The 20506-nt window shown below is 39.4% G+C and overlaps 1 protein-coding gene across 14 annotated transcripts in view; it reads left to right on the top strand.

The window, feature by feature from the left end:
- Window positions 1-20506, top strand: part of camk2b1 (calcium/calmodulin-dependent protein kinase (CaM kinase) II beta 1) — a 79636-nt gene that overhangs the window by 6016 nt on the left and 53114 nt on the right. For 13 of the 14 annotated variants that reach the window (XM_085426314.1, XM_085426306.1, XM_085426313.1 and 10 more), the window contains exons 2-6: window positions 1194-1288; window positions 10122-10181; window positions 10685-10739; window positions 11183-11248; window positions 19405-19477. In XM_085426314.1, the coding sequence (XP_085282440.1) occupies window positions 1194-1288; window positions 10122-10181; window positions 10685-10739; window positions 11183-11248; window positions 19405-19477 (349 nt within the window). The remainder of the gene's footprint in view (window positions 1-1193; window positions 1289-10121; window positions 10182-10684; window positions 10740-11182; window positions 11249-19404; window positions 19478-20506) is intronic. The other variant, XM_085426315.1, reaches the window with a different exon arrangement.

Raw genomic sequence — 20506 nt, 5'->3', positions numbered from 1 at the left:
TTTAATTTGATTTATATAACTCCAAATCACAACAACAGTTGTCTAAAGGCACTTTATATTATAAGGTAAAGACCCTTCAATAACACAATACAGTATTATGATTTGATTTTGTGTTTGACTAAACGTGCCTAAACAATACTGAACTTTTGAATCTGGTATGTCAAATATATTGTGTGTTAATTTATACTGGTGGATCTAAAAGGAAAAAAACAAATTCTAAACATCTGTGACGGCGCAGTGAAAAACATTCAGGTATTGGGGCGACATGTGCTGTCCTACAGATGGTCGTTCTCTTTTTCGCTCTCTCTCATTTTTAAAATGTATTATCATTAGTTTTGAGGGGAATATTCTGCTTATTTACTTTTTGCTATTTATTTATTTATTTATTTTGGATTAAAGTAAGACCGACAGTATTTGAAGGTACAAAACATAAGGTGCAAAGACATCATGCTTAAATGTCACAATAGGAGACCTGCCCATAGTCCAGACCTGTCACCCACTGAAAACATTTGGTACATTACAAAACAAAGAAATAAAACATATAACGCAGGAATAAGAACACAAACTACACCAGCAGGTCTCTATGGGTTCCAGGTACAAGACAGTTGGAAACACGGTTGTAAGTGAAACAAATTTTAAGCTTTATGTCCTGACAAAAAGAAAATCATATTCATGCATATCAAACAACATAATATTGATATTGATATATCCGTGATGGGCTAGTGTTGGCTGATAATATGGGCTATGTGACTCTACATCTAATGTGTTTGAGAGACCAGTTTAGCTCTTACATTTTACCAATTTACCTTTCGACATCCCACATGTGTTCGCATTACTTGTATCCTGACTGGAGATCTCATGGGATCTTATTAACTAAGCAGCAAAGTGTTTAATGTGTCCACGGTGAACATGAAAAGTGTTATCAGTTCTGTTATGTTCTGAGTCTGAAAAATGCTCATTCTGCAAAGTTGTGTGCAAATTTGTTCACTCAGCAAAACCTTCACCATGCTCATTATTATCCAAGGTCCATAACCACTCAAGAATTTGCAAGAGAACAATGGTCTCAACTTGTTAATTTATGATAAAGAAATGAAGTGTTGTTTCAGCTGTTAGTTTTTTTTTTCTGATAGAGTTGTCCTATGATAACCATGCATGAAATGTTAGTCAATGGGTTTTTTTTCTGTGTTTTCCAGGGGAGCATTTTCAGTGGTGCGCAGATGTGTTAAGCTGTGCACAGGACAGGAGTATGCTGCTAAAATAATCAACACCAAAAAGTTATCTGCAAGAGGTGAGCACAACTTATTTCAGTGTTATATCACATATGCATCCAGTTCTATTGAATCACAGCTTCCATGGGAGCCAAAGTGTGATCTCAAACAACACCACTGTTTCGATATTTAACTGTTAATTCATGAGCTAAAAGTACAATTTGCAACCATTCAAAAATGACTAAGTTGTTCATAGCTTCTCTGTCCCAGTGGTCACCACCCCCACCTGTAGTGTAGACAGTTATATAAGCAAAATGTAGCAGCAAAATTTGGTTTCCTTCTCAGATGCCACTTCATAGGACAAACTTTTAATTTCTTATAAATCATGTCTGTTTATAAGAAATGGAGGAAGCTGGAAAAGCCCTAGCAGCAGTAGAAACAGCACTGGTATGGTGATGTGACAGTCATACAGTAGGTTTGCTCAACACTGGTTCACCTTTTACACTACCCTGTTTCTGAGTTGTGTTGAGGAACCCCTGGAGAACAAATTGTAGAGTATTGTTCGTGTGCCCTATATACGACTGCAGGAAAGATCGTAGCAGTAATTGTCTTTAAATCAAGTCCAAAGAGTTCAACGTAAATCAGTCAGGACCATTAAAGTCGAAGCTATTTTCAGCTGCAGTAATTTCTATTTAGCTGTATGCGCTATTCTGGGATCTTCCTGCCCTCTACATGCATACATGCAAATGTGAAAAGCAAAGGCGGGCAGAAGAGAAGTAAAACTCAGCACAGCAGAGAACAGAGCAGGCATCACTGATAACCAACCCTATACACACTACTTATCTTGAAACCATCTTGTTTAGTTGTTTAGCTGCAATTCATATTCTGCTGCATGTGTTGCAGGATAATATGGGCGTATCAATAAATCAGTCAGTCTTCAAATACTGGCTTGTATAATAATGTAAAGTGAAAAGGTTTTTCTATATATTGGGATTTTGTTTCTTCTGAATAACATAGACTCTGTAACCACCGTAATTAGTGTCACATGCTACTCAGCCAGTAATGACTTAAGCCAAAGCCAAGGCTAAATGCCTTTGCCACCAAAGCCAGTCGAGCACCACTGTGGTCGCCGTGGCAATTTACACCACCACTTGCCCAGTGTAAATCTCCTGCTGCCCTTGCAGCCTCGTAACTGGAGAACCACTGCCGTGGCCCTGCCAGGTGGCACCACACTGTCACTTGACTGTTACCCTGCCTTGACATACGCTCACCAACGGATTGTGTGTTAAAATGTTGAGTGTGGTAGAAAAGGCATTTTAACAGGCATGAAGCAGAGGGCTTGATCCTGAAATGTCTGTCCTTATCTGCCTTCTCTCCCAAATGTTACCCTCAGTTCGGCTTGTCAGTTTGTAGATGTTAATTTTCTTACCAAACCATTGTTAAAGTATCAGTGGCGTATGCAGACAATTTAAAAAAAATTATACTTTGTGTGTTCACGATTATGTGAGCTTCTTAAAGGTCAGGCTCCTGGGTATAAAATTCAATAATAATGTTTGAAAATATTAGACTTGAATGTTTATATAGTCAGGTTAAACTCATGTGTGTTCATCTCCTTTACTAGGCAGACACTTGGAAACAGTGCAGTGTAATAAATAAATGAGATGATGTTATGATGCACTTTTAGCATTGTATTTCAGCATACTATTTCCAGCTCCAGCAGGCATCAGACACAAATGAGCATTGCTACTGTCACTCATAACTCATAACATTTTGTGCAGTGAAATTACAAATGTGTTTCTGATTTCAAACATTACGAGGGTGGTAGAGGGTATATGATCTGAGCATCTGTATTTATCTTTCTTACTAAGCCGTAACGAAAATATAGTCTAATATTAAACTTTGCAGACAAGCTTTTTATAAAAATTTAAGTTTCTATGAAAAATAGAAGTCGACTGCAACAAACATTGTTCTAATTGTGGTGTCACATTATTCTTGACAGTAATTGTATCTCATTTTTTGCCTGCATTTTATTGCATTGTGCAGCATTTAATGAGATTAAACCCATCCTAGATTATCCGGCCTCTATTAACTGCAAGAGGCTAGCAGTTAATTCTAGAGATTGGTTTAATGAGACTTAAAGTTACACATACACAGACACACAGAGTATAAATACACTTCCTATAGATTATGCTATCATTGGACTTCTGCATAATTTCACTCCAGCTGCTTTATCGGGCAGTGCAGCTGCTTTCCACCATTTTTCAGAGGCACAGTGTAATCTCTCTGCTTCAACATTTGATAGGGTGACTGATCTGACCTGACTGAGCGGTGCGCGAGGCCCGTGCTGCGCTCCTTACTAATGGATGAGCCATGTTCTGTGAAATAGCAGGGCTATGCTAGAGCCAACAGAGCTGCTGCATACTACTTCTACTCAAAGTCCTTTTTATAGCTCCATGACCTTTGTGACATGGGCTGCTGCTGCATTCACGCTTTATGGCAGCCCTGATGGCTTGCTGCTCTACTTTATAAGTGGGATTTGGTTTAGGCCTTTTATGATGTTGTAATATTTCTCAGGCAGCAGGTAGGGTCGGTGAGTTTACAGCCCTGGTTTCACCAACTTAAGAGGAGCGTTTGTTTAGGATCAGCAGATGGAGATGGTAGCTGAGGGGAGGGTGGGGTCATCAGAGCAAAGGCACCCCAGGCATTTGGCAGCTGAGGGCCATGCGCCTGTACGCCTACATGCCTTTAGCACGGGATACTCATCTGACTCTCCCTCTCTTTCTCTCAGACACACATGGGCAGATATTCAGACAGCCACAGCAGAGAAGCAGTGTCTGAGATGCAGGCAGTCAACTGGACAGTGAACTCTATCAAGAAACTATTAGTTACAACCAAAAAGTGTCACAATTCGTTGGTTGTTGTAGTCATAACGCTTGGTTCACACACTGAACATTCAAATTTATGAATAGAGTAGTAGTCGGGCTTCTCATTACATCTTCCCACCACCCCACCCTGCCGTTCCCTTTTCCAGCCGACAAACGGTTAATGCCAATCCAACACATGTCAACAGGAAATATAGGGCAGGTCTGCTGGGCAAGGCTTCCAGCCAATCATAGGACTTGTTTATTGGCAATGATCTCTGGACAGTGGATGCCAGAGGTTCCTGTATGGCCATGTAATTATATCATGATAGAGTAGAGCTTGTGTGTCTGTGTGTGGGGGGGGGGGGGGGGGGTTGATGTTCACCTGCAATGCAGTAGAAGTGATCTGACCTGGTTTTGGCCAGTGAGCTTTGTGTCAATGTCACATAACCAGGGCAGATATAGTCAACTAAAGTGATGAGACTTAAACCCGAGTGTGAAATCAAATCACTGTGGCTGCAATTACAAATGTAAATAATTCAAGATGTGTTGGTACTTTTTCTGTCAATTCACACTCTGTTTATATGGAAGTATTTCACCCATTATGTAATTATGTAATGTCATGTAATGAGATTACAAGTTCAGGTGTTTCACTGGAAAAATGATGCTTTCTTAATCATATTACTCTCAGGAATCCACTTAGATTTCTATATACATGCAGCCCCTCTGCACCACCACTGTCATGCTTCACCTTAAACTCAGAGGCTGCTTTTTGATGCTGTGCTTCTGTAGGATCTATAGGATATAGGAAACTTTTCAATCCCCACTCCACATTTCCCTGCTGGTAGGGCTCACGCTGTTACGAGTCAAGTGTTCCGAACAGTGGTTATATCTGGCTGTCTTTGTGGCTGTCTTTTTACATCTCCTCCCTCTCTAGAGACTTAAGTCCTCACTGGTGATGATTAACCCAAATATATTCCTCTCCTCTGCTCTCTTCTCCTTCAGCATGAAGATTCCCACTGATTTCACTGAATGTTGTCCTTGGGTTATCCTACTCTGTGCATGTGTTCTTGTCCTTGCCTTTCTTCCTTACCCCACTCTCTGGTCTCATTTCTTATTTACCCTGCTGCTTCTGACTGACCGGCACTTTGAAAGACTCATTAAATGAATATTTTAAGCAGGCTGCACTAAAAGAGCCGCACGGCCACAGTTGCTGACAGTCAAGTAATTACAGTGAGAACCACACAAGGAAGTTCTCATTTGATCTTGTTTGTGTGTCATGTTTTTACAAAAGAGTACTTTTTTTTTTTAAACCCCAGAGCGAATGCATTTTGGACCAGCTTTTACGTTTTCAGCATATAACTGTAAACTGCAATAATTAATTAAAGTCCAGAAACAAGTGTAATGTTGGACACGTTTCAAGATACGTGTTTAGGGTTTTTCTGACTAGAAATGGGCCTTTGGGAGTGAAAGGGTGGGGGTTGGAGCGCCTTACTTAACAGAAATCAGTGCATTTTATATTAGGTGGAGGGCCAAAAAGGCCTTTTTTTTTTCTTTTCTCTGTGGAATAAAAATTCTTGGTGTTTTAAATGAGTGCCGTTATGCTCACGTCCTGCTCCGTGTTTTTATTCTGACTCTACTGGAGTAGCTATGCACAACTCAGATTTCACAGTAATCTTCATTTATCTTATAATTGGTTGTTTCTTTATCTGAAACGAGTTGTCTCAAATCTTTCGTCCGTTCCTTTTGGTTAACTTTCTTTGAAAACTCGCCACATGTATTTACATCACCAACAGCCTAAAGCCTGTTAATAAAAGGCAGCATTGTTCTGTTCTTTTATCTTATTTATGCCAGATTATGATCCTATTATCTAAATGACAGAGCAGGACTAGTCTGAAGGCCAGGCAACGTTTTTCCAATATTTTATTGTTTAGTTTTGGCCATCCAATCGAACTGTAGCATCAGTGTCCTATTCTTAGCAGACAGGAGTGGTGTCTAATGTGGATTTCTGCTGCTGTAGGCTTTATGCTTCTGTTATAACTTGTTGTGCATTCAGAGAAACCCTACAGGTGGTATTGCGGGAAAAATCCCAGAAGATCATCAGATTCTGAAATGAGACCAGTCTGTCTGGCACCATTTGAACAATGACATGTTCAAAGTCACTTAAATCACCTTTCTTACTCATTTTAATGCTCGGTTTGGTCTTCTTCACCAAGCTTGTCTGAGTGCGCTGAGTTTCGGCCATGTGATTGGCTCATTTGCATTAATGAGCAGTTGAGCAAAAGATGAAATTAAGAGTGAGAATATATTAAAATTGTAACTAGATAACAAAAATGCACATGATAATCTTCTTATATGATCTGCCACTACATCAGCTGTCCCTACTTAGAATAGTTTCTACCTAGCTAAATACGTAAACACAATTATGAAAACAAATGGAGCTCTCGGCCTTACAGTAAATCTATTTAAGTAAATGTTTAGTGTTGCAGTAGCTCTGGCAAATCTCCCACCATTTATACATGAGAGAAGGTACCTTTTATAAACCGGGTTTTTAACTGTCAGTTACATATCAGTTTTATTCTGATACACTACATGCAATACGTAAATAAAATTACATTAATCTCCATAGTTCTTGTTAAACTACGCTGACCCCTCATATGCAGTACTAAAAATACTGTCGTACAGTTGAACCTGATAGCTGACTTCTTCTTTGGTACACATATACACACACACACACACACACACACACACACACACACACACACACACACACACACACACACACACACACACACACCACAAGGTTATCACACACACTGCAGACTGTATAGACAGTTATCAGTTGTGTCCTCTTTTATGCAGGGCAGTTGAGAAGAGCATCTGTTATGAGTGTTCTGCCATGGGAAGGTCATCTGTCATACACAATTTTTTGCTGTAGTGTTATCTGCCGGTCTGATAAAGCTCTGATAAAAGACCTGATAAAAGACCATGTTCATTTCAGGGGAGGTCGTGTATCTCATCCTCAGTTATCCTCCATCTGTAAATCATATGATGAGTTTTTTTTTTAATTACCTCACCTCACAATGCCAAATGAGTTTTAAGCAGAAACAAGGCAAGAAAAAAAGCCCAGTAATGACATATGTGTTATATTTCAATAGATCTTTCAATACTTGATATCACAATATTAATAATAAAACTGTCCCACGTAGATGATGGATTGATAACAAAGGCACAGATGGTAGACGATAGATGATGCACCACAGCAGCTACTGTGAGCCAATTCTGTACTTGCAGAGTAATATTAGCAGATGCCACTGATAGAATGAAATGCGATGCGAGTGCCCATGACAAGTTTTCCAACACTTGACATTAGTATGACAGATAACATCTGGGAGTGCTAAACACAAGCTGAGAGTTGGTAGTTTTTAAGAGTCAGTCAGATACAGTTCAACTGCAGTGAAAGCTTGCACGATCGCGCAGGAATGATAGCCTTATTTAAAGTGCTAATTTGCAATAGGTCTCTCCCAGTAAATCACAAACATTGTAATCGGTGTGTTTCTGAGTAGGTCAGATGTGAATCCATGTTTTGAAAAGATGAAATTCAGTCCCATTAAAATGCAGTTTGTTACACATGGACAAACAAATAAATGGGAAAAAAATATTCAGTGAGTTCATAGCCTCAAACAAAAACCAAATGTGAAGAATAAATGACTAGAGTTAAAAAGAAAAAAAAAAGTAGCAGGCAGTGATTAGCGGTGTCTTATTGTTTCAACAGAAAGACAGCAACCAGGCTTTGTGCATATTAAACGTCCTTGTATTTTTTTCTCTCCTTCCTTTTTCCTCCTCCTCTCCTGTCCCCCTTCAACACTCCTCCACTCCTTTCTCCGCCTCACTCCTCTCATCTTCTGAGACTATAATCACCACGCTTACACTTCACTGTCACTCCACAGTGCCAGTGTGAATGTGTGCACTTGAGTTTTGCCAGTCTGTGTTCTCTTAAACTCGTACAGATTGTACGCGTGTGGGTGCAACCTATGCATATGTACGTTTGTGCTGACAGTCACGCTTTGTGGATCCGGTGATCCACCCCCTGTGTGTACGTGTGTCTGTATGTGTGTGTGCTTTATATGCCTGCTGTGACTTGCACGATAACCCTGTAATGCATGTTGGTTAGCATCAGTAATCTGTTATGTAAAGGGACATGCTGATGTAAATATTTTAGCTGCATACATACATAGTGTGTCTTGAAGTATATATGCTCATATATTTGTACTTCCACTCACAGTAAATTACACCCACCGATCACTTCGTTAGTTGCACCTTGCTATGATCCTCTTTTCTCTTCAGAACTGGCTTAGAGTCAGAGATTTTGGTCTGTGTTGACATGTCAGCATCACACATTTCCAGCAGATATTTTCATCTGAGCATCCACGATTGAACTCTGCTGTTCCACCCATCGACGTAACTTTGTACTGAACATAGGAGGGGTCAAGATCTCTGTCTAAATAAATAAATACATCTGGATAAAGATGATTAAACATGCAACTATTTTGCTGGTAATACCTGAAAAGAGTAAAGAAAATCAAGAGCCTATTTATGCAAGATCATTCACAATTTTATTGGGGGGGTTATATTGGTTGGGTCTGATTATTGGGGGGTCATAACCCTCTAACCCCCCTGGAAATTACGCCCCTGGTTCCACCACAACCCAAAGATGCACTATTGGATTGATTCAGTTCAGGTGAAGGAAACCACCAGACATGATTTCAGCTTTGTGACACTGTATTTTATCCTTAAAGTAGCCATCAGAAGATGTGTAGATAGCGGTCATAAAAGAATAAACATGGTCAGCAGCAGTAGTTGGTATGCTCTGGTGTCAAAATGCTGCTCAGCCAGTACTGAAGCTCAGAAAATATCCCTATAAAATAATTCCCACATCATTTCTTTATTGATATAACACATCCACTGTGGAACCACTGTTTCATGTTGTTTGCACCAAATGTTGCACAGACACACCAGGCAACAAATTTTAGTCTCAAAGTAGTTTTCTTTGCAAACAGGAACGGCAGGCAGTGTGGTCTTCTGCTCCTTCCTGCATTCAGAGATGCTCTTCTGCATATCTTGGTTGTAATAAGTGGTTATTTGAATTACTATTCTCTTCCTTCTGGGTGGAAGAATTATGGCTATGCTCCTTTGAAGTCTGGGAGTAACAAGGTATCTTCTCCTAGTGAACCGCTGCTCATTTTCTCTTTACGGGACCAGTCTTTGTAAACCCCAGAGTTGGTTGTGTGGGAAAATCCCAGTAGATCACGAGTTTCTGAAATATTCAAAGTTCAAAGCCACTTAAACATAATATATTAAATTTATGTTGCATTATGGAGAAAAATGTAACACACACACAAAAATTCAGCAACATTATTTAAATTCAGTTTGGTGTTTTATAATTTGAACAACTTGTATTTTTGCTAAATATTCATGCTCAGTTTTTACATAGACTCTTGAATTCATGGACACGAAAAATGCTTTGTATGGATGGATATTTATTTGATCTTTTTGACCTTTTTTTTCATTTTTCATTCATTTTTATTTATTTATTTATTTTTTGTGCAGTTTTATGTTTAAGGAAATATTGTTTTTCTTGTGCTCTAAATGACCAGAAAACAGTTATGTTGTCAGTCACCAATACAGAAACTTGCTGAATCTTGTGGGCCTTAGTGAAGATCACCCATTAAACTATGGAGTAAAACAAGAATGTGTTTGTTTGTTTTTTTTAAATTATAGTATGTAGCACTGGAATCCACCTTGAGCCTTCTTAGTTTAAAACTTGGAAGAACAACACGCCTTATTATGTTTCACTTTTTCCATATTTTACACCCACTGGGTTCCTTTGCGTTCTCTTCGTCCTTTGTGACACGAAACCATTTTCTAAACTGTTTTTGACACATTTGACTTTATCGTCCTAAAAAGCCTTCTACAATATAGATATAACATATTTATAACCCAAGTTTAACAATAACTCTGACATACCTCTCTCTCTTTTGTTGCGCCTCAGATCACCAGAAGCTGGAGCGAGAGGCTCGTATTTGTCGTCTGTTGAAACACCCCAACATCGGTGAGGACACGCTTTTCTTATTTTCAACCCACTGAAAATAATTTGAAAATAATTTAAATGAGTTTGAATCCATTTAAAAGTAAAGACCAGTTTAGATTTGATTAACAGTCTTTTATTCCTGATACAGAACAATTTCTTTTTTTTGCCAAAACACACACTTAACATTTTTTATTAAAAGATCCAATAGAAGTATATAGTTTTATTCATTTGTTGTTTAAACCGAGCCCTGTATTGCCAGAAGCTCCTACCCTATTGTAAACACATATGATGTAAGACTCAATTATTTTGACTCCCTGTGGTTTCTACCCCACGCGCACTCTCACTATCTCTTTATCTCACCTTTTTCCTTTAAAAAAAAACAACAACCAAAAACTTAAAATGCAGCAGTCATCCCCAGTGTTTTTCAGAAACTCTTTGAATAACCATCATAGCTTGAATGCTCCAGCTACACAGAGCCCAGGTATCACTTTATCTCTCTCAATCTCTCTTTTTTTCTCTCGCAGTTCGTCTTCATGACAGTATATCAGAGGAGGGCTTCCACTACCTCCTGTTTGACTTGTAAGTCATCGTCATCGTCGTCATCCTCTCCTCTCTGCTCCTCCTCATCCCTTTTCATCTTCTGCCCCCCTTTTCTTTTAGCTGCTGCCTCTCAGTTTTCCCAGCTCTTCCATATACATATACAATTGCATAACTCTCTCTTATATTTGCCCCACCACCACCACCACTGCCACTATCACCACCCACGCTATCCACATCTATCTCTCAGCAATTCCCTCTAGTTTCCATGGTAACGGTGTGGGAAGGGGGGATGAAGTGAAGGAGGATTGGGGGGGAAGGGGGGAGCTGTAGAAAATAAGAACTGAAGTAGGAATCCTTGATTTGAAGCATTTATAACCACACACCACCATCACTACCTCCTCCTTCCACTCCAACCATTCCAGCTTTCCTAAATAAATGTGTGTGTGTCTGTGTGTGTGTGTGTGTGTTGTCTGCTTTTACAGGGTGACCGGAGGTGAACTATTTGAGGACATCGTAGCCAGAGAGTATTACAGTGAGGCCGATGCCAGGTAGGAGCGCAGCCTTCACTCCTGTATGTGGGGCTTCTCTTTGCCCTTAAATGGTCTTTGTCCTCTGTTGTCTTCTTGTCTGTTTTTTTTTTTTTTCTTTGATTGTACATGTTCTTCCTCTTCTTTTGTGACTCTGCTCTACTCTTCCTTCCCCTCTTCGTCTCACTGTCCTCTCCTCTTACTACTTGCTCTGTGTTGTCTTATCTTGTCCCCTGTTTTCTGCCCCTTACACTGCATGTGTTGCTGTTCACTTCTGTTCTTTCTCTGTATTTTACTGTCTTCTTTTGTATCTTCTTGCCTTTTCTATTCTGTTAGTGGTCTTCCTTCCACTTCCTGTTTTCATTGCTATACTACTACCACCGCCACTTTCTTTGTTCTTTTCATCTTTATCCCCCCTTTGTTTGTTATATTTCTCCTCTGTCCTTTGCCTCTTCCTTTACATCAGAGTACTTCACCTCTCACACTGACACAGGACTACCTTTAAGACCAGACTGAGGTTTGACCACTATAGGTTTTCAGTACCAAATCACACACAGTAAATTGTGGTGACTAAGATACTTGTATTTTTGTCACCTATGGTTAGGGTCGAAGTTGCAAACACATGCATAACACAAGATATGTGTTAAGATGTTTATATAACTACAAAATATCTGAGCAATAACAATAACTGTTGTTGCATTGATATAACATCCTTAAAAACACAGTTTACCAAGTTTTTGGATGAAAAAGCAAAACATTCTTTTGTTTTCTTTTGCTTCTTTCTTCTGTGAACTTGTTATTATGGAGCTGATTTTTCTGCTAAGTGGCTTAAAGTCGGACCCAGACGTGCTCAGCAAAATCCTAAATCAGTACTAAAGCATACAGAGAGCAGGTGGACACAAACCAGCTATGGGTTTAGACACTTGCCACAGGACGGAGTTCTGTCTCTGTTTAGTTACAGCTGTTTGTTACAGCCATACATTAAACTCCAGCTGACAACACAGCCATCAAACATGACATGATGCATGTTTGACATCAAAGTTTAGAAAAACATTTCATTTGCCTTTTAAAGGTGATCAGTCGGCACAGAATAGAGAAGTGGCTTAATTTGGGACTCACTCGAAGTCATCTTTAACCTATTCAGGTCTATACAAACAAAATCTAGGCAGTTTTTTTTATTGCATTTCATATTATTTTAACATAAATGTATAAATCTTAATGTCTTTCAAAACATTTTCTTAAATTAAATCAAAAGCCGTCTGTGTGAGTAACCTCTCAAAATGCACCATCGAGTCTTATAAGGAAAACAGGAAAAAAAAATGAAGCCAGAAAAAAGTGGTGTTTGTTGTAAACCTACAAATGGGCTGCAAAGCGTAAAACGTGTCACAGCAAGAAGCTCTCGGCACAAGTGTTTTGATGAATACGTCGTTCGATTTTTTGTTCTCAAAAAGAAAATAAATAATTTCACTTGAAGTGCAGCGTGTGGTGCTAAAATAGCCTCAAAAGCAGTAATTATTTTCTGGCACAGGAAAATCGAAACCCCAAGATAATGACAGCCTTTGCTACAAAGAACATAAAACTGCATTGTATCTCTCACATAATAGGTTGCTGGTGTTTGTAACTATGTGTAGAACTCTAATTGGTCAAACCTCAGGTATTTTTCTTTCAATGATTCAAATAGCTTAGCTGGTGTGGATGTTCAGGGTACACCTTTACACTCTTATGTTGCTCATTCATGTTCCTCACATGCTTTTCCTTTAAACACTGAGAAATATGAAAACAAGAATATAAGCATGACCCTGTCCACCTCGTGCGTGTGCGCGTCCTACCTACTTTCTTGCTTTTCTCTTTCTTTCTCTTTTGCTTCCGTCCCCCACTTTACTTTCTTTTTCACCCCCCCTCCCCCTTCCCCCACAGCCACCCATGCCGTTTTATATCTCACACCCACCACTCATGCTGACTCATCGACACACATACACACAGTTTGCTTTTTAACCAATGGCGGAAGAGGAAATGGAGTGGGGGGGGTGGACAGACAATAGGCTGAGAGAAGAGTGAGAGAGATGCTTGAAACTGACAGTTGTGATGTGGGTGTTAGTCCATTCAGCAACATTAAAAGCAGAACTGAATAGTCTGCTGTTGTAGAAAATCACACCAGTTTGGCACAGTAAATGGCCAATTTCAGCCCAAGTCTCCACTCAGAGTTTGACTTAGTTTGTTTAAAGTGCTTTTACTCTTTAGCATCGACTGTGTAACTGATGGAAAAGGCTAACTTTTATTTTCTGAGGTTTCTTCGAGTTAACGAGGATGGTGAGGGTTCAGGTAATCATGAAACTTTGTTTCTTTGATATCCTTGGGTAAAACATCCCCGACCAGTGAGCTGTTTACACACTTTACTGTCATTGTTTGATTTGTAAGTCAGGAATCATCATCATCAAGTTCAGTAACTCTTGTTAATATTTTCCATTAAAGTAAGCTGCACTGTTCTTCCCTGACACCATATATCTCAATCTATATGTCAGTTAAACCACAGTAATCGTGTTATTTTTAATCACGCTATGCTCCATCAACAGGTAAATCAACCCTGATATGGCCTGGTCCTTACGGTCATTAATTTTAGCACTGGGTCCAAGATTAGCTCGTAAGATGGACTGGATATGCATTGTCGTCTTTGTGGGTGAATTGTTTTGTTTTTCAGGAAAACATTCATATAGATGTCAGCTGCTAATGTCAGCAGTTACAACAGGTGGCTAAGAGGCACTTATATCACTCACAGCAGAAAGGTCATAACCCACAGTGCTCTGTAATTTGTTCACTTTAATGCAAATGTACCCACTCACAAGTCTAAAATATAAGAGATTTTTTTTAAAATCTTTATCTCAAGAAACGATTTATGCTTCCAAAAAACGTAAATGTGGTTTCGCTGTTTCAAATGCATCTAAGATTCTCTGCTTTTCAGAAACTTACAGTACGATAGAAATTGTATGAAAAGGCAAACACCTTACTTACTGTCATTACGATGGTCATATATATAAAGCAATACAGATATCCTATAAATATCCATGCAGGCACTTCCTGACTTTTTTGTTGGTGCTTATCAAATAAAATTGATAAAGGGGATGGAAACAGTATTTGCAGTGAAATAGAACGAACACACAAGACGGCAAATCCAAGAACTAACTTGTTAAGATGGCATATTGAATTATTATCAGATAATAACGATAACATACATACTCATGCGGATTACAAGTGAATTAAAAGTATACATAATTACTGCCTTCTGCCTTTTTAGTGGTTTTCTTTACTCAGTTACACAGAATTTGTGATGAATATCTTGTCTCATCACAGAATCATTTTATATCGCGATACCACTCAAACCGTAATAGTATCATCTTGTGAGATTTTCTGATTCTCACGCATACTATAATTTATGTAATGAGGGTGATAGCATATCCGAGACATACAGAGAGAGATCTGCTATATATAAATCTGACTTTCATTCACTAAATTACCATTTTGATGGTGTCAGAGAAAAGAATGATGAAATACTAGATGTAGCTCTGTCGTGATGGTGCTTCTAAATTCAACAGGGGTGATTTTTCTTTTTTTCATTCTGGATTAAATGTTGTCTTTCTACTGGGCATTTTCCATCAGAGGCTACTGTCTCATTTATTGCATACTGGCATCTCACTGCGTGTGTGATGCTTTTAAACTAATAAAACAAAATGCACTTTATTTATTTTAGTGGCCAAGTAAAGGCAGCTGAACTATACTTCCATAACAGGATATAAAGAAATGTTCTTGTATATGTTTTGGAATTTGTAATCTGTTTTGACAGCAGCGATGCAGTGGTTTACTCTTTATGTGTAGGCCGCCAGGCACCTGCTTTATCCTACAGTACACATAAACCCTACAGCATTTGCCACCCACCTTGCAACCCTTGAAATGTTCATTCCTTGCTCATGCACACATACACACACGGACTCACTTTCCTTTCCCCTCCTTTCTGAATGTCACTCATTCAGGCCAGTACCCCCCCTCCCCCCCTCCCCCCTCCACCTACCACCCCCACCCCAGTCCTCCCCCCTCGCTCCCTTGGAGACCAGCAAGAAGTGGGACTTTAATTAGCTACGATAATTAGTCTCACAGACCCCAAACTGTGCAGCATAACACCTTGTCGCCCCCCGTCAGAATCGAGTTTCTCTTAAGCAGCGTTTGATTGGATCGAGGCCATCATGCTTTATTTGATTACAAATAAAGCTGCATTCAGGAATATTTAGGGAGCAGGAGCTGTGGCACACAAACATTGTTGATTTATTAAGTTGTTTTACGGTTAAGGTTAGCAAACCATTTTCCCCACACACTTTCTGAAACATCTTAAAAGTAAAAAATATATAAGGTGTGGGTCATGGATTAATATATTTCCAGATGACAATGCCAGGATTCTTTGGTCTTAGGTTGTGAGAGTGGTTTACAGAGCATGAGGCATCATTTTTATACATGGATTGGCCACCAAAGAGCCCAGACCTTAACTTCTATTGAGAATCTTCTGGATGTGCTGAAGTAGATTTTAGGGGCTTAGTAAAAAAAATAACACAACTCTGCATGGAAATCAATATTAAAAAAGCTTAAAAGTAGTGCAGTGAAATGTTGTTTTTTTTTCTTTTCTTTTGACCAGGCAGATTATGTGAGCTTTTTATACCAGCCAGCAGTTTAGTGAAACTCTCCGTGGAGTGAAATCTGATGCACATGCTCAGACTGTGCAGCCTGAGATTAAGAGATTCAGTTTAGTGTTTAATCTAGATTTGTTCCTGTCATAAGAAGGTAAGTTTAGTCCTGATTTGTAGATCAGCGTTGGACTACGCATCCTCACACCACCCCACAGCATTAGACATTAAATATATTGTGAACTTTGATTCTGTCTTGTCTTTAATATGCAAAACATTGCTCTGAGAATTTACTTTCTGCTTGGCTACAGTGATGCACTGCCACGAATGGTTTGCGCTTTAGTTTCCATGGTGAAGTATTTTGAAAGGTTGTTTTGTTTGTTCTTACTTGTTTTTTTTTTTCATCCTCATCTTTATGTAGCACAAAAAACATGGCAGCCAATCTATTTTTTTCTATGATCCTCTTTTAAAAAAAACATTTTAACCATGCTCACAAGAGAAAGCACGGTGTAGTTTGAAAGCATCTCAGGCATATGAGAGGTACAGAAGGTGCCCCACGCTTGACACATTCACTGATGCTGTATTTGATTTTCCTCCGAGTGTCACTTCAGCTTCCTGCAGAGAACAGTGGGACGTTATAGCTGAAAGTGCTGAGCAAGTCACATTTTTTTTTAGCCAGTAAGATGAGCGTTGCACTCCCCCCCCCCCCCCCCCCCCCCTTGCCCCGCCAGGAGTCCATAAACAATCACTCGGAATGACAAAATGGTTTTGGACAGTGAGATATTAGAGGCATGCACAAATGGATAAACAAAGGAGCAGCATGGAGACGCTCCCCTATTTCTAAATGCCATACTCAGTGGGTTTCTGTCAGGCCAAACACTGTGTCCACGCAGGCATGCAGTAAACTTTCAAATCACTGTCACTTTATATTAACTGACAGTCCAAACAGCAGCATCAGGAAGTGTGAAAAAGCAAATATAGAGCAGGTTATATTGAAGAGAAGAAGCCAGACGGTGTGGTGTTCTGTGCAGGTCTTCACCTCTTATCTGAGTAAGTCACAGGCATGTCCTTCCTGAAACAGTCAAACACAAATAGTTATCATAACCACTTAATGATAACTGTTAACTTTGTGACTCATAAAACATCTTTATCTGTGCTGTACACCCACCTATGCTTTTCTGCGGTGCTGCTGTTAAGTCCTTACTCTAGGGTGGATTTACTACATGTAGCGCCCTTTCTTGTTTCGTCAACCATTCAACTATCATGTATAGAATCTGGAAAACCTTTTAAAACATTTTTTTTAACATTACATGGAAAACCAATACATGCTTTTAATAGATTATAATTATAAAAATATAATATTTTAATTTTTTTAAAATTCCCTTTGTCATTAAAATTACACTAACTGCTACTGCAAAGTAACTTTCCTTGATTGTTATGAATAAATATTATATGTTTACTTTGTTTACTTTTACTATCTGACTCTTTGTCAGATGGATTGTTCACAAGTTAAAGTACACTAACAAAAATATAACCGATTATTATTCAACAGACTCTGGCTGCATTATGCTCACTATATTATATATTTTCAGCTGTATATATCTGATTATCCCTCCAAACAAGACCAAAAACCACCTATTAGTGACGTGTCAACATCTTTTTGTCTTATCTAATTGGAGATTAAGTATCAGAATTTCAGGAGTGGGACCACACCTCCAAACACGCACCTTCTGGTTCTTATCTATATAGGTTCCCCCAGTTCTAAAAGCTGTTCATTCTCGTGTATGTGCCCCACCCTCCCTGACCTTTTCAATTCTTTAACTTCTTCACTTCTATTTAGTACATGGGGACCGGCCAGGCCTGGGAGCTGCTGCCACTCCCCTTCGAGGCCTTCCCCAAACTGCGGCTCAATTAATGTCCAAACCATTCACCTTTTACCTACTAAAATGCTGTCAAACCTAAAATGAGGACGTGGACCCAGCTAGTGAAATGCCTACAAAATGTTTTTATTTTACTGATTTTATTTTTAAGGAAAATACATTTTAAGTAAATATTAATGTGTAAATCTGCAGGGTACCATCTAGTTTTTCTGTATTTAATATATCATAACATCTAACTCTTGATGTTGGGTGGCTCCAGGTGCCACACGAATGGAGTTTGGAAACCACTGAGCTCCCGTTTAGTATGCTGCGGGTTAGAAATCATTTAACACAAGAGCTCAGGTCAGGAACTTGTGACTAGGGTTAAATTTTAAACAGTGCTGCACCGATCTTTGATGCTGATGATGGTCAGTTGGTTCATTTTGAAGTTCACTGCAGCAACGGTGCAATGCTGAGCCTGCAGCTTTTTTTTTTTTAAGTTACTCTTTAAGATTAGAAAAAAGCATTATATTACATCTTCTAAATGCCTTTACTTTACATACTCAGGTTTCTTTTTTGAAACGCATTAAATGTAATGGTAGGATTACCATGTGGCTGCAGATTGCTTCCAGGATCAGGAAATTAGTGCAGTCAGTAGGATTTACTATAACAGAAATATGCCTTTTGGTGTTGAGTATCAAATCACAAGCTGTGTGTGTGTGTGTGTGTGTGTGTGTGTGTGTGTGTGTGTGTGTGTGTGTGTGTGTGTGTGTGTGTGTGTGTGTGTGTGTGTGTGAGCGGGCATGCACATACGTACTGTATATCTCTGATTCTCTCTCTCAGGCCTCCCACTCATTAGACACTGTGTGGGTGTGGATCCTGCAGGCTGCCTGTCTCCTTGCGCCTGCTATTAGTCACATATTCTGCACATTAAACTCTCTCATTGCACTAAGCCTACATGCACACACATTAAAATACAAACGCACACACATTATAGCGAGTTAGTTTCATGTGTCTCTCTGCAGTGCACACGCATGGTGATGTGTTTTCCTTTTAGTGATGGAAAAATAGCCTGACAACAGCCCACCAGTCTTCTATGATTCAGTTTCATCCTATACATAAGTGTTCCATTTCTCTTATGTATTATTATCATTTTCTTTCTCCTCTGCAGAACATTTTTATCTTCACTTTCAAAACCTGTCATCTTTTTTCGTTTCCTCCTCTCCTCTCCTTTCCTCTGTCAGTGTTTAATGTGTTTTTTGTCTGCCAGGTTGTTCTGCTGTGGCTGCCCCTGTCTCTCATCATGTTTAAAGAAGCAAAACGAAACGTTTTTGTCTCCTCCACCTGCATTCACTCACCCATCCCTCTCCTTCCACCTCTGTCTGCATCAATCTCTCTTGCCTTCTCCTTTCTCCCTCCCACCTGTTACATGACCTCTCTTCCTCCTCCTAACCTGCCCTGTTCTCATCTTTCATTTTGTCTTTTCTCTGTCACTCATTTGGCATCCCTCTTTCTTCTCCTCCACTCCTTCTCTATCATTTCTCCACCTTCACCCCTCTCTATACATTCCTACGGTCCATCCATCTCCATCCATCCTTTCACTCCCCTCTCCACTCCCACCGTCCCTCCTCTCTCTGTTTTGTCTTCACAGTCACTGTATCCATCAGATTCTAGAAAGTGTCCATCACATTCACCAACATGACATAGTGCACAGGGACCTGAAGGTTAGTAAAAGTAGAGAAGCATCTGCATCCCTCACCCTCCTAACGTCCCCTTCCCCCCCATCCTTTTGCTTGCTTCCTTCGTTTCTTTTCTCCTTCCTTCCTCCTCAATCTCGTCAGTTCGTGGTGTCGTTCCTGTCAGTTACTGGTCTGATGTCCGCCTGTCCGACTTGTCTCTTGGTATGCTGTTTACGTTTTGCTGTCTTATTGCGTCGTGTTTTAAATTTTAATTGGAGGACCCTGGCCTACCTCACTCACCCTCCCTGATCCATCTGCCCTCCCCTTTCTTTTCAACCTTTTTTTTTTTTTCTTTTTACAGCGCCCACATAACAAAAGCTCCTGTTGCACTGACTGACAGCCAGATCTATTAATGAATGCACTTCAACAAATGTACACACAGTCACCTGCAGCAAGCACACAACTTTCTGCAGGTGCAATAAATATCCAGGCCATGAAACCATCAATTTCTCCCACCAGGCTCGTTAGGAAAAATCTACAGCTATATTTACTGTGTTCTTCATTGATTTTTTTTTCTCTTTTTCTTCCTTCTTAATCTTCTCTTCCTTTAAAATGCCGACTTCTCTTGTATTGATCCCTGAATTTTCAGGACAGCCTCATTTAACCCCTTTATAGAGGTGTTACGGGATCTTAGGCTCGAAGACACACAGCAAAATAGGAGCCGAGATTATAAAACAAAGAATATTTTCCTTAATATTTTTGATTTTCTTATTAGATATTCAATCTGTCTCTTCCTGACGTCACCGTAGTCAGACTCAAAGTAGCTCTAATATAATAAAATGAAACCTTAGGATGCTGCTATAATATTACTCATATGATAATATTAAAACATCAGAGATATCACAAATTAAACCCACTTAAGCAAACTCATTTTAAACACAATTTCATTCTGATATGAAGTCTTAAAGGTGATTTCATAAACAAGTGTAGTGCCTTAAAAAAAGCTTTTATTCTAGACCTTCAGCCGTACAGTACGATGCAGGAGTTATTATTATTAATATTACCGCTCATTCA

Source organism: Rhamphochromis longiceps, linkage group LG12 (assembly GCF_057381845.1).
Source record: "Rhamphochromis longiceps isolate RC_006_pf linkage group LG12, R_longiceps_female_GT1.1, whole genome shotgun sequence".
Lineage (NCBI taxonomy): Eukaryota > Metazoa > Chordata > Actinopteri > Cichliformes > Cichlidae > Rhamphochromis > Rhamphochromis longiceps.
Note: the sequence above shows the minus strand (reverse complement) of the source record. Positions and strands in the feature narration are given on the sequence as shown.